Raw genomic sequence first — 13,216 nt, forward strand, 5'->3', positions numbered from 1 at the left:
CGGCGACTCACCCCACTAAACACCCCATAAGTTCAACCAGAGCAATTGTACCTGCATTTGCTTTTATGGTGCCAAGTAAGAATTTTCCAAGGCACCTCTTTATTTGGAAGGAGCTGGACATCTGGGATGTCTGAGGCTCGGTGACTTGTCCAGAGTCACGGCTAAGAATGGGGGCGGTCCCTTACGTACAGTGCTCCCTCTGCCACAGATTGCACCCAGCAAGGTGTCTTACACAAAGCGGATACCTACTGAAGGTTAATGACCGAGGAATGATTGCTACGGTGTTGCCGGTAACTGATTTAACCATCATCCCAAACAACTCTGCTTGGAAAATTAACAGGTGTATTATACGGAGTCTTTCACTTGTGGCCTTAGTAATTTGATTTGGTCTAATAACTGCATTGACTTTGTTGTGATACTCTAACAGTAGACCAAAATGAAAGGGAGAGATTTCCAGTTCCACAGTGAGGGTTCGTAAGGCCGTTAGTTTCCGGTGTAAGTGCACGATTCACGCAGGTGCCTTCCTGGTGTTTCCTCCTCTACCCTCATTCCCCGGGCGGGTCCAGCCCCAATCCAAACGTAAGCACTGTCGTCACTTTGTGTGTGTCCCTCTGGACACTTTTCCAGGGCAGTTGCAAGCACGGCTACGTATTTATAGAAGCGTAAACATGAGTGGGCAAAATGCAAGCCAACGCTGTTGGGAAAGCAATCCATGGTGTGTCTGTAGCCACCAGAGTCGATGGTAATAGGCGTGCTATTGATTTGGGCCGATCTCATTTGACCCATCTGACACCTGGCCGTATTTAATAAAAGAATGTTTTCTTTTGTAACATCCCCCGGACAAGCAAACATTCCTTTGATCTTCTTCTTCTGTGCGAAGGGAGAAAAACAGTCCCTCTGCCCCACCCCGCCCCCTCTCCGGGTTTTGCTTCATTCTTGGAAATCGGCCGAGTTTTAAAATGTAGATAACCCAGTGAGTGGAGAAGGGCATCAGTTCTGGGCCCCCACTCTGCCTGGAATGATGCCCTTCCGGGATCATTCTTGGTGGTGGATCTTGGCTAGCCACTTCCTGAGTCTGTGTTCCTGAATGCCGGACCTCATCCTTAGGGTGGCTTAAAGATCCAGTCCACGCTGTGCCAGAAGCAGTGATGCATTTCTTTCCTGGTGGCCGTTAGCTGCTTTTCAGGTTTTCAAAGGGTCTTTCCTCTCGAGGCGGTGACTGATGTGCACGGGAGACACTGCTCGGCTGATTACTCATTTCAGCTTAGGCTGAATATTAATTAAGTCCATTATCTGCAGATGTTAATCACTTGCCATGTGCTAGCAAAGCATTTATTGCACACATAAAAAATTCAACTAAGAATCAGGATACATTGAACTTACAAAGAGATGTTTCGCGTGTATACGCTTTTTTTTTTTTTTTGAATTTCAGTTTTCTTGAGTAATCCTTGGCAAAGCACTTAAGGAAATTTCCTTTTAAAACACACTTTAAACGCTGAACGAAGAAAAGCCGGTGCTTTGCAAAACCCATCTTGAAAACAATGCGTTGCCCGTGTGGAGTGTTTTAAGTAAACAGAGAGTATAATTACTGAGCGATTTAAAAAATGACCGTGATTATTAGATAATAACAGATCACTTAGGGAGATGAAGCCAGCGCCCTTCAGATGCTTAGATATTATGGGGCAGAATAAAATTAGACTGTGTAAGTCCAGTTACCATGGCTCTGGAAAGAGTCTCATTTCTGGAGCACGCAGGGTTCAGAGCCGCACAGAGATACCTCTTAACATCTTTTGCTCCGTGCCTCAGAGTATTCATGCTGCCTGATCAGAGCGGGGGAACACTCCTCTAGCCAAAATGCCCCCGAGAGCGATGCAGAATGAGTGTCACTGGGGCAAGTATCGCGTAATTAACAACATGGAGGGCCCCATCTTATTGCTGCCCCTGGCTGAGATCCCTGTCCTTTTCAGCGTTGTACGAGCAGTCCTGTGAAGCCCACAAGCACAGAGGAGACTCTTCAGGGCTCTACTATATCGATTCCGATGGAAGTGGCCCTCTGGAACCTGCTCTCGTATATTGCAACATGACAGGTAGGCTGATAAGCTTTATTATGCCAGTTAAGCTCATGTAGTTGACTGCTGTGCGCAAAACCAAGTTTTACTTCGTTGAGTGGCAGGTTTGTGTACAACTCTGTATAAGTCATATTTCATTTTTCCTGGAGACCCCATTGTATATGGTGGATCAGGACAGGTAGGTCATAAATAAACCAGCTCTTCAAAGGACCAGTGCACCCACCCCAGTGAATGATAGAATTGATACAAATTCTAACGCCTTTTTTACGCTCGTGTCTGTGTGTGTGTGTGTGTGTGTCAGTTGCTACCTTTTCTCCCCGTGCTCAGAAAACAACCCTCTTTTATGAAACTTTCCCTGCTGCTTCAGTGGTGTAGACATAACAGGTACTCCAACAACGACAGAATTTGGGCCCGCACAGTCGGGAGACAAATGGTCAGAAAAGAGTCAGCCGTACGTGGTTCTAAGGTAACCATGTCCTGGTTATAATTTGGTTTCTCCGCTCTGGCCACAGGTCACCCTGATTGGGTTGCAGTTTCTGTAAGGAAGGGGTTATTTGTGGGTGAATTTATGATGGTGGTTTGTGAGTAGATGAAAGTCCTGATGCAGTTTTTATACCTACTGTCACTTCATACATAAAACAAAGTCGGAGCTTTTGGGCAGTGGTCACCCAACCGATTTGATCCAAATTGGGGCAACTCTACCTTCCAGCGTACAGACTACCCCCAAGGTTGGTATAGAAAACGCGAGGGGCGCCGGGGTGGCTCTGTCAGCCAAGCATCCGACTCTCAGTTTTGGCTCAGGTCACGATCTAAGCGGTTTCGTGAGTTCGAGCCCCGCATTGGGCTCTGCGCTGACAGTGCAGAGCTTACTTGGGATTGTCGCTCTCCTTCTCTCTTTGCCCCTCCCCCACTCAAGCTGTCTCTGTCTCTCTCAAAATAAATGAACTTAAAAAAGTTAAAAAGCAAAGAAAATGTGAGAGCTCCCCGGGCATTGTACTGGAGGTACGTGTGGCTGTTTGGGACTCTGGGGCAAGCATTTTCTCCTAGATACTGACCAAAATATTGCAGTGCGATCATAGGAGATAAATATATTGACTTAACCTTTACTGGAACGTGTGTGATCGGTCAAGTACGTGACGAAACAGCCAAGAGGATCTCTCTAGATGTTCTGGGCTCCAGAGGTTATAACAGGCCTTCAAGTTACTCAATTTCTGCTCTGTTTTGCTTGCATTATCATGGCTCAAGTGAATGCCAAGAACAGACAAAACTAAATAAAGATGCTGGGATCCCAATAATACATTCTACTTTTATCAGTCACGTGCTTCATTATCATAGAAGTCTAGGACATGTTAACGATTCTTCTATGTTTTATCCTGGTTAATCCTGTAAGCAAAGTTCCTTCTACACTGAGGAATTTCAAGATCCCTCGAAAGATGAAAATGGTCCCAACTGGTACATTCCAAGATGAGTAAGGTTTCAATGACTAAAGCTGTTTTCTTGATAATTAACCGTTGGCAGCTTTTGGTAAGGCTGAGGTCAAGTTCATTTAAAAAAAAAAAAAAGGGCATTTGCTGCCAAGAGGAATAACAGACAGCTAATTGCCTATTTGTCTACAGTGTATGGTTATAATAAAAGAAAAAAATACTTTAAGCATCACAAGTGAACACGCGATTCGGGCATCTCCGTGAGGTTTTTGTGGTGCATATTTATAAAGCCCCTTTGGAATGTACGACTGGTTCAGAGACGTTTGTTTTAATACTGATTTCACAACATAACCGATGTGTTTTGATTTCCCTTAATTGCTGCTACCTTTTCAGAGTGAACCTCGGCACCCGCTACCAGAGGGGAGAGTAGTTATTATCAAAATGCAAGGAGAAAGTAAGAACAGATGGTCAGCTTTTGATTACCGTTAACTTAGGGTACTATCTGATGATACGTAAGCCAGTTGTTTTTTTTTTTTTATCCTTGAGGCAAGAAGGAGCCTCTAAATACAGGAAGGAGAAGGTGAAATCTACTGATGAACCCTCCTAGTGAATTTATAGACAAGACGAAGGCCTTGCAAACTGTCTGCCGAGGACGTGAATCATTTTCCTCCCCGTGGTGACTCAAAGAAATGTCCGAGTAAAGGCACAGAACTGAAGAGTTAAGAAAAAGTTTCTAACGACGTTGAACGCGTGTGTCCTCAGTACCTGCTCTGTGCTGGGCATGGCTGTAACCGCAACAGGGAGCGGGCTGGAACGGATCCCTCCCCTGGTACAGTGAACATCTCTGGGTGCGGAACTGGACCATTGAGAGCAGCTAATTGAATATGTGGCTTGTTGCCAAGGAGTGGGTGCTGTGAAGTGGAATAAAGTGGGGGCCAGGGGCACAGATGTGAGAGGGTGGGTTACTATTTTATTTTATTTTATTTTATTTTATTTTATTTTATTTTATTTTATTTTATTTTATTCTGTTCTTTTTCTTCTCTTTCTTTTTCTTTCTCCTTCCTTCCTTCCTTCTTTCTTTTCTTTCTTTCTTTCTTTCTTTCTTTCTTTCTTTCTTTCTTTCTTTTCTTTCTTTCTTTCTTTTCTTTCTTTCTTTCTTTCTTTCTTTCTTTCTTTCTTTCTTTTCTTTCTTTCTTTCTTTTCTTTCTGTCTTTCTTTCCTTCTTTCTCCTTCCTTCCTTCCTTCCTTCCTTCTTTTCTTTCTTTCTTTCTTTCCTACTTCCTTTCTTTCTTTCTGTCAAGAGCACCAGCGGGGTGCAGAGACAGAGAGAGAGAATCCAAAGGAGGCTCCACACTGTCATCACAGAGCCCGATGTGAGGCTCAAGACCACAAACCGTGAGATCGTGACCTGAGCCCAAACCAAGAGTTGGATGCTTAACCGACTGAGCCACCCAGGTGCCTCTGGGTGGGTTGCGGTTTTAAAAAGAGGGATCAGGAAAGTACTCAGTTTGAATGTTACGTTTGAACCAACCTCATGAAAGAAACAGCTCTGAGAAAGTCTGAGCAAGCCTTTGGACGGAGGGAGCGTACAAGTGTAGCAAGCCTGCGGCCAGAGGGAGCCTCATGCATTGTGCAAATGCGGGTTGGAGGGACCAAGAGATGGCCTTTGAGTCATGAAACTGGAAAGTGACAGGTCCAGGACTCACACCAGCGGTGCAGTTTGGGCCTCTAACCACCACGCCACGCCGGGAGAGGGTGAGGAAACCAGTGGGGGGTTGCCCCGGTGGTTGAGCCCAGATGGCGGTGGTGCAGAACAGGTACAGAGGAGGGAAAGAAGTCAGAGTCAGAACCAGGGGACGGGATGTGGCCGGAGGAAGACAGGCATCCAGAAAAGTCCCCCATGTTCGGATCGGAGCCCTGAAAGGAAGGTGCAGGTATTATCAGTGGGGACGAAGCATGTCTGAAAGGGAACACCAGGATTCCCGCTGTGAATCCGCGAAGTTTGGGTTGCCTGTCGCTCGTCTAGTTAGTGAGGACCTGTTGGTCATAAAAATGAGTGTCATGTGTGTCAGTCTGAAAGCCCACTGGGTGGTTGTAACATCCTTGGCAGTACAACATCTAAAATATGTTTCGGAGAGTCCCTTTGCTAATTAATTTGACAGACCAGTGGGCTTCCATTTGGTTTACTGTCAGTGGTGGACACTGTCCAGCATCCTACAGCAACACGGGGCGTCTCTGGGTCCCCTCGCGCTTGTCCGCTGTCCACTGAGGGCCAGCTCTGCACTCTGCAGACACAGATTCTGGGGCAGCGTCCCAGAAAACCCTGTGTTTTTATGAAGCTTCCCAAGAAATTCTGATGTACACACGGGTTTAGAAACTACCACCAGGGAGCTGAGGATCTTTGGTTTGACCGTGCACAGCCTGCCCTCTCCACAAATATTAAAATGGAAGGAGGGCAGAGAGTATCACAGAATGGAGAAATAAAACCAACGCAGACGTGAAATTTTGGTGCCACCATTCACTTTTCTGTCTAGGCAATTGTCCTGTCGTTTCCCGGTTGTATAGGTGGCTGTGGTGACATTTAATTATCCACAAATGCAACAAGAATCACTCATCTACATTAAGATAATGTCTAAGACATTAAACTCTCTAATTTCATCTTGGAATTATTAGAGCTTTGAAGTGTGCACATGTGTGTGAGGGGGTGGAATTCATGAAAATTATGGGGAATAATTTAATGATTAACATTGCTGTGTATTTTTATTATCAAATATACTTAATAACTATGTATGTCTTCATATTACTTTGCAAATGACCAAACGTTCAGTACAGATCATTATTGCAAGACTTTTCTGGTAACTAAGTTTTCCAGAGAAGTTTATAGTTGCCTAGCTCTTATGAAAGAAAACTCCTGAAATGAGCATACTCCTATTCTTTGTGGTAAGACAAATATTCTAAGGTCACATGAGTTAGGATTGAGATGGAACATCAAATGGATAATGGAACACACACACACACACACACACACACACACACACACACACACAAAGCAGGATAGGGAGCAAGAGTTAAAAACACGGCAGAGAGGATTTCCAAAATACCAAGGGTTTTTATTAAGGTCAAAGCCATAAGGAAAGCAACTTGCTGAAGACAAAGAACTACAGAGGCTAACCCAAAGACAGGAAATATTTCTAGGAGCCATACAACAAAGCATTTAACCAAAAGTGTACAAAATCCAAGATGATCCTGGGAAAATTACAGGAATGAACCAGAGTTACAGTTAAATGGTCCTTACTGATCTGGGTCACATGAGGTGCTCCGGTGACCAATCTAGTTATTGGTGGTGGAAGAACCACGATCCTGGTCTTGTCCCAGCCTGGAAATCTTTCCGCTGTGAAGTTCGCACTCTCCCTGATGGCTACGATTCCTGTGGACGATGAAGCATGCTTTAATTATTATAAGCAAACACCAACACTTGGAGAAATGTACAAAAAGCAAAATACTAAACTAATGGCTAAAGTCCCATCCGTGGTAACAGCCTTCAAAAACCTAGTGCCAGGATATACTCTGCATGCATCTTACTCCCTTTAGTATAAAAACAACCAAACGAAACAAAAAAATCAACTATTTTGAGTGGGCTGCTTGTGAACTTTGTTAACGGATCGATCCCCTTTTTAAACGGAAGAAACAACATGATTTCTTTGATGGCAGGATACCCGGCCGGAGAGCAGGGCTGTCCACACCCACCTGAAACACAGTGCCGTTGTGTGCGATTTTCATAGTTGTGCTTCAGGAACTGGTTCCCAGACGTGGTACCACGGGAACAATTGTCACAGGGAGGAGATGGGTTATAGTCAGAGCGATGACTCGATATCACGTTCATAAGAATCAACAGGGGATTGAGGAACCAGTTGAGGGCTGGGTCTTTGCACCCCAGCCCACTCCCCTTTCAGATCCCGGTTCATTGACTCAGCATGTCAATAACTCAGCATTTCTTACTGACTCAGTCAGTTGCCCTTATGCAAATCAAGCCACTGTGTTTCCTTTCTCTTTCTTTTTCTTTCTTTCTTTCTTTCTTTCTTTCTTTCTTTCTTTCTTTCTTTCTTTCTTTTCTTTTCTTTTCTTTTCTTTCTTTCCTTCCTTCCTTCCTCTCTTTCATGAGCTATCATTTTTAAAATTTTTTATTATTGTTTATCTTGGAGAGGGGGTGGAAGGACAGAGAGAGAGATGGGGACAGAGAGAGAGAGAGAGAGAGAGAATCCCAAGCAGGCTCCACCCTCATCTTGGAGCCTGAAGTGGGGCTTGATCCCACGACCCCAGGATCATGACCTGAGCCAAAGTCAAGCGTTGAATGTTCACCTGACTGAGCCACCCAGGCGCCCCAAGCCACTGTGTTTCTTAAATAGTCTTTTCCTGTGTCCGAAATTGGGACAGGTCTCCAGCCAGCATCGTGGTATAACAAAGCACGGTCAGCCCAGTTGCTCTACGTACAGCTCACATTTACTTTAAAAAATACTCTATGGGATGGGTACCGGTGAAGCCATACTGCTGTGCTTTTTATGTTGGTTTATTTGTGTAGATTTTCTGTTTCTTTCACCTCTGCCTTCCTACAACGGTTCCTGTCTCAGTCAAACAGCTCCCTTTGCAGCCAGCCATTCAATTCACGTATTCACTCGCTCATTCTCCACACTTGACTGCTATGCTGCTGGCTTCCGGGCACCGTAGTGCGTTTGAGTAAGAAAAGGGGGACGGACTCCTGTCCTAGACCTTCAGACTAGTGAGGTAGACAGATGTAATTCGGCTAACTAAACATATTATAAATATTAGAATTTTGCATCTGCTATTTTGTTTTATTTTTTTAAGTTCTTTTAAGTAACTCTACACCCGACGTGGGGCTCCAACTCATGATCCCGAGATCAAAAGCTTGCACGCTCCACTGACGGAGCCAGCCAGCGTCCCTGCATTTACTATTCTAAATACAGTCATACGTCATCTCCTTGCACTTGGCTTTACTGCATTTCGCAGATATCCACCCCCCTCCTTTTTTTTTTTTAACAAATTGAGGGTTTGGGGCAACCCTGGGTTGAGCAAGTCTACCAGCCCCATCTTCCAACAGCATTTGCTCACGTCGTGTCTCTGTGTCACATGTTGGCAAGTCTCATAATATTTCGAACTTTTTTTATTAAGATTGTACTTGTTACGATGATCGGTGACCTTCGATGTAATTATTGTGATTGTTTTTAGGCACCAGGAACTGTGTGCATCTAAGACTGCGAACTTAATCGGTAAATGTTGTGCGTGTTCTGACCGCTCCACCAACTAGCCATCTCCTCATCTCGGTCCCTCTCCTTGGGTTCCCCACTCCCAAGACATGACAGGATTGATACGAGGCCAGTTTATATTCTCTAAGTATTCCGGTGAACAAAAGAGTCACACGCCTCTCACTTTCCATCAGAAGCTAGAAGTGATTGCGCTTAGTGAGAAGTGATTGTGCTTAGTGAGAAGTGATTGTGCTTAGTGAGGAAGGAATGTCAGAAGCCAAGAACGGCTGGAAGGAAGGCCTCTTGCGTCAAACAGCCAAGTTGTGGAAGTGAAGGAAAAGCTCCCGAAGGAAATTAAAAGCGCTACTCCGGTGAACACACAACAGATAAGAAAACCAAAGAGCTTTCTTGCTGATGCGGAGAACGTTTTAGTGGGCTGGACAGAAGATGAAACCGGCCTCAGCCTTCCCTTCGGAAAAGCCTAACCCAGAGCGAGGCCCTGACTCTTCAGTCCCGTGAAGGCTGACAGAGGTGAGGAGCCTGCAGAGGACGAGTCTGAAGCGAGCGGAGGTGGTTTCGGGAGGTTTGAGGAAGGAGGCCGTCGTCCCGACGTGGAAGTGCGGAGAGGGGCACATCTGCTTACTGCTTGGCGCGCTGAGTGTTTTCAGCCCGCTGTTGAGGCCTGCGCAGAGATAGAAACGATTCCTTTCAAAATATTGTCACTTATTGACTGTGCGTCTGATTGCACAAGAGTTCTGATGCAGTTGGACAGTGAGATTAATGTTGTCTCGTGTCTGTTGACAAAACATCCATTCTGCAGATCAGAGAGTCATTCTGACTTTCAAATCTTACTGTTAAAGAAAAACGTTTCTTAAGGCTCTAGCTGCCATAGATAGTGGTTCCTCTGATGGATCTGGGAAAAGTAAATTGAAAACCTTCCGGGAAAGAGTCACCGTCCTAGATGCCACGGGGAACATTCATGATTCATGGGGAAAGCTCCAAATACCAGCATTATTAAGAATTTGGAAGAGGTCGATTCCAGTCTTTCCGGATGACGTGGAGGGGTTCGAGACTTGAGGGAAGGAAATAGATGCAGCAGGGGAACTAGGATCAGAAGTGGGGCCTGATGATGGGACAGAACTGCTGTCATGTCATAAAATGTGAGCAGGTGAGGAGTTGCTGTTCATGGGTGAGCAAAGAAGGTGGTTTTCTGAGATGGAATCTACTCCTGGTGAGGATGCCGTGAAGACTGTTGAAATGACCATGAAGGATCCAGAAGAATCAGAAGGATCTGATTCTATCCCATCAGCTAGGTTGATAGTGTGGATGAAATCCTACTGTGGGTAAAATGCTATCAAACGGCGTCCCCTGCTACAGAGAAAGCACTCATGAAAGGAAGAGTCCATCGATGCGGCCGTCTTCATTGTTTTATTTTGGGAAATTGCCACAGCCACGCTGACCCTCAGCACCGACCACCCCGTTCGGTCAGCAGCCATCAACATCCAGGCAAGAGCCTCCCCCAGCGGAGAAGACACGACTCGCAGGAAGCTCAGGTGATGGTTGGCATTTTGTAAGCAATGAAGTATTTTAATTTAGGGATGTACGTTGTTTTTTAGACAGAATTCTATTGCACGTTTAATAGACTACAGGAGAGCGGAAACATACATTTTATATGCAACGGAAACAAAACAATTCCTCTGACTCGCTGTATCGCAGTGTGTGCTTTTCTTGTGGTGGTCTGGAACTGGACCCGCGGTATCTCTGAGGGATGCCTGGATATACGAACACTTGATGGAAGTTTGTGAACGAGGCTCTGAGTGTGGGTTGGAGAGTTTCATTCATAAGCACACGCACAATGTGTGCTACAGCCTATAGTTTTCTTTGCTCGGGAAGAGTTGTGATTTCACTGTTCCCTCCTTTGCTCTTGAAAACTGGGATTGGTGGTAAGCGTGACATCACCCTATGTCCTGGGTGGCAAGTTTTGCTTGAAAATAGTGTCTCTGACAGAAAATTCTATAATGTCGAAATGTTAGAATTTCTAAAGAGAGAGAGAGAGAGAGAGAGAAAAAGAAGAGCGACTCTTTGATGATGGTCCAACACCATGATTCTCTTTTATGTGGACTTTTGCCCGGAAAGAATCCTTCCCGTTCCCACTGAGGGGATGTCATTCTGGCTGATCTCCAGCAGCTTCTCAAGGTAAGTCCCCAAAGTAGGCATGCCCAGTATGCACGGGGATGCAAAACTTCTGGAACAGATCCTGTCACTGCTCCCAAAGAGGAGAAGAGACACACGTTTCTGGAAAGTTCATTTTGCTGCTCTCATCAGCCGCACAGCATGGCCCTGCTTGTGGACGAACAGGCGCACGTTCTCGATGAACAATTAAAATATAAAACTCAAGAGAGCCGCTCGGCCCGTAACGCGCCTAGTTAATTGAAGATGGCCAGAACAATAGTTTCGATCTTTGGACGCCACCTGGTTCACTCTCCCCATTTCCCAAATGTGGAATTGGAGGCTTAGAGGATTTTTCTGACATTTCCAAGAACAGAGATTGAAACCCATGTTCTCTTCTTGACCATGACACTGGTCTCTGTCCAATTTTCTAAGCGTGTACGCAGTGTTCTTTCTGAGGAAATCATTCTGCTCTCTTGCTGTGTGCTGGGCTCAATGCAGGGGGAGACACGAATAACATTTCATGGCAAGTAAGCACTCGGGAGACGCCAGGCACGGGGCCAACCAAGCACATGTATCTGTTGCCTCAAGAGAATGTAAGTCGTGTTGTAGAAGTGTCCTTGCGTGGTAAATAGCAGGTGCCTACACTGATGAATGAGGAGACACCTAAGATTGTATTCAGTGTGACCTATTAAGTGGAAAGAGCATCCTCTGAAATCCCAGGGGAAGAAGGCTATGAAGCGGCTGCATCCGCTTGGGGATATCTTGTCGGATCGTAGAGCATTTTCTTATGTTGAAGATATTCAAGTAAGTCATGAAAAGCTCCAGGGCTTCAGAACTGTGACAAGAATGGCAGCCGTCACAAGGGCCCTGATGCCAGTATCGATCAGGAGGGACCCAAAGGCGTAGGGCTGTGACGATACCACCTCTGGGCCACCCCCAGGACCCGGAAGCTGCCTGCTTAGAAAAGTCACCCCCCGCCCCCGCCCCCACCCCAGGAAAACCCAAACATCAAGTCGTCCTTGGCTCTGGCAGATGCAGACCCACAACATGGCAGGGCCAGTGCCTGCGAGATCTGGAACAGGGGCCGATAAGAGCCGACTGCTGACTTCCTCGGGGCACCCACCAGACATTCCCAGCAGCCGCTTGGCCATCACCAGCCCTGTGTGCACACATGTGCCCGTAAGTGCCCGTGATCTAGTTCTGCTCCCCCTGGATTGTTTTCCTTGGAAATACGGGAGAGGGCTCGGGTGCATGAGGCGCTCGAGAGACTCATGGACCTCAGTGGTCTTCAAGAACTTGACCTACTCAGAAAGCCCAGGGACGCTTAGAAATGTGTGTTGAAGTTACCTGGTTTCCCCAAGGTGGGCAAGTGCCTTTTCCTAGGCTTCCCTTTCGGCTTCTGTGTGCCAGGAGGATTGGGCTGAGGAACAGATGATAGCCACCTGCAGCCGTGTCTCTCTCTAGAGAGTTCCACAGTGGGGTTCTGAGAAGGCTTGGGGCTCTACCTCTCAGAGGCAGGACGTGGTGTCCCCATCATCTCTGCGGATCCAGGGACGCCCGCTAGTGTTTTCATCAGTCTGTCCTTATGCGTCATTGTGCCTCCTCGGCCACTTCTTAATGTGCGGAGGGAGAGTGACAGGTCCGGTCACCTGGCACGTTGCCTTCCTTGGCTTCTTTGAGCTCCAGCCCCTCTGTTCCACCGCAGGAGATGCAGGCAGCTGGCCTCATTCCCAAAGAGGTGGTGTTCAGACCCAAATCGGACTTCATTTCAGGCGTCCGTGTGTAAAGGGATGTTTTGCCTTCCTTTTCCTCGAAGTCAACTTCCAGCGTGTGGGTGACAGACCTACAGGCTGGTCAGGCGTCCCGTTTTTTTGTAACGAAGTCTTTTTCCTTCTTTTTTTCTCAGGGAAGGTGAAAGTGAGCCTAGCAGAGATGCTCTGGATTCACATTTACCTGAATGTGTTCTGTTCTGTTTTTTCCTCCATTCAACCCACTGTTTTCCCATAAAAGACTCCGTGTATAGTTCAGAGGTATGCCATGAAGTACAGACAGTGTTGTAGATTGCAAAGTGGATATAATTTGGCAAAATAAAGAGAAACTAGGAGGTGTTCTATGACGTGGTGCGTCAGTGTTACGCTTTTAAGTCTATTTCTGAGAGAGAGAGTGGGCACGAGCAGGGGAGAGGCAGAGAGAGAGGGGAAGAGAGAGAATTCCAAGCAGGCTCCACACTCTCAGCACAGAGCCCGACGCGGGACTTGAACCAGATCGTGACCTGAACCAGAACCAAGAG

At 46.3% G+C, this 13,216-nt stretch overlaps 1 protein-coding gene across 4 annotated transcripts in view; it reads left to right on the plus strand.

The window, feature by feature from the left end:
- The window catches only part of LOC109275508 (contactin-associated protein-like 3), a 192,761-nt gene that overhangs the window by 131,232 nt on the left and 48,313 nt on the right, over positions 1 to 13,216 (plus strand). For all 4 annotated transcript variants that reach the window (XM_053907750.1, XM_053907748.1, XM_053907749.1 and 1 more), the window contains one exon: positions 1,968 to 2,087. In XM_053907750.1, the coding sequence (XP_053763725.1) occupies positions 1,968 to 2,087 (120 nt within the window). The remainder of the gene's footprint in view (positions 1 to 1,967; positions 2,088 to 13,216) is intronic.

Source organism: Panthera pardus, unplaced genomic scaffold (assembly GCF_024362965.1).
Source record: "Panthera pardus isolate Hobbes unplaced genomic scaffold, ASM2436296v1 HiC_scaffold_20, whole genome shotgun sequence".
In the NCBI taxonomy this organism is placed as follows: domain Eukaryota; kingdom Metazoa; phylum Chordata; class Mammalia; order Carnivora; family Felidae; genus Panthera; species Panthera pardus.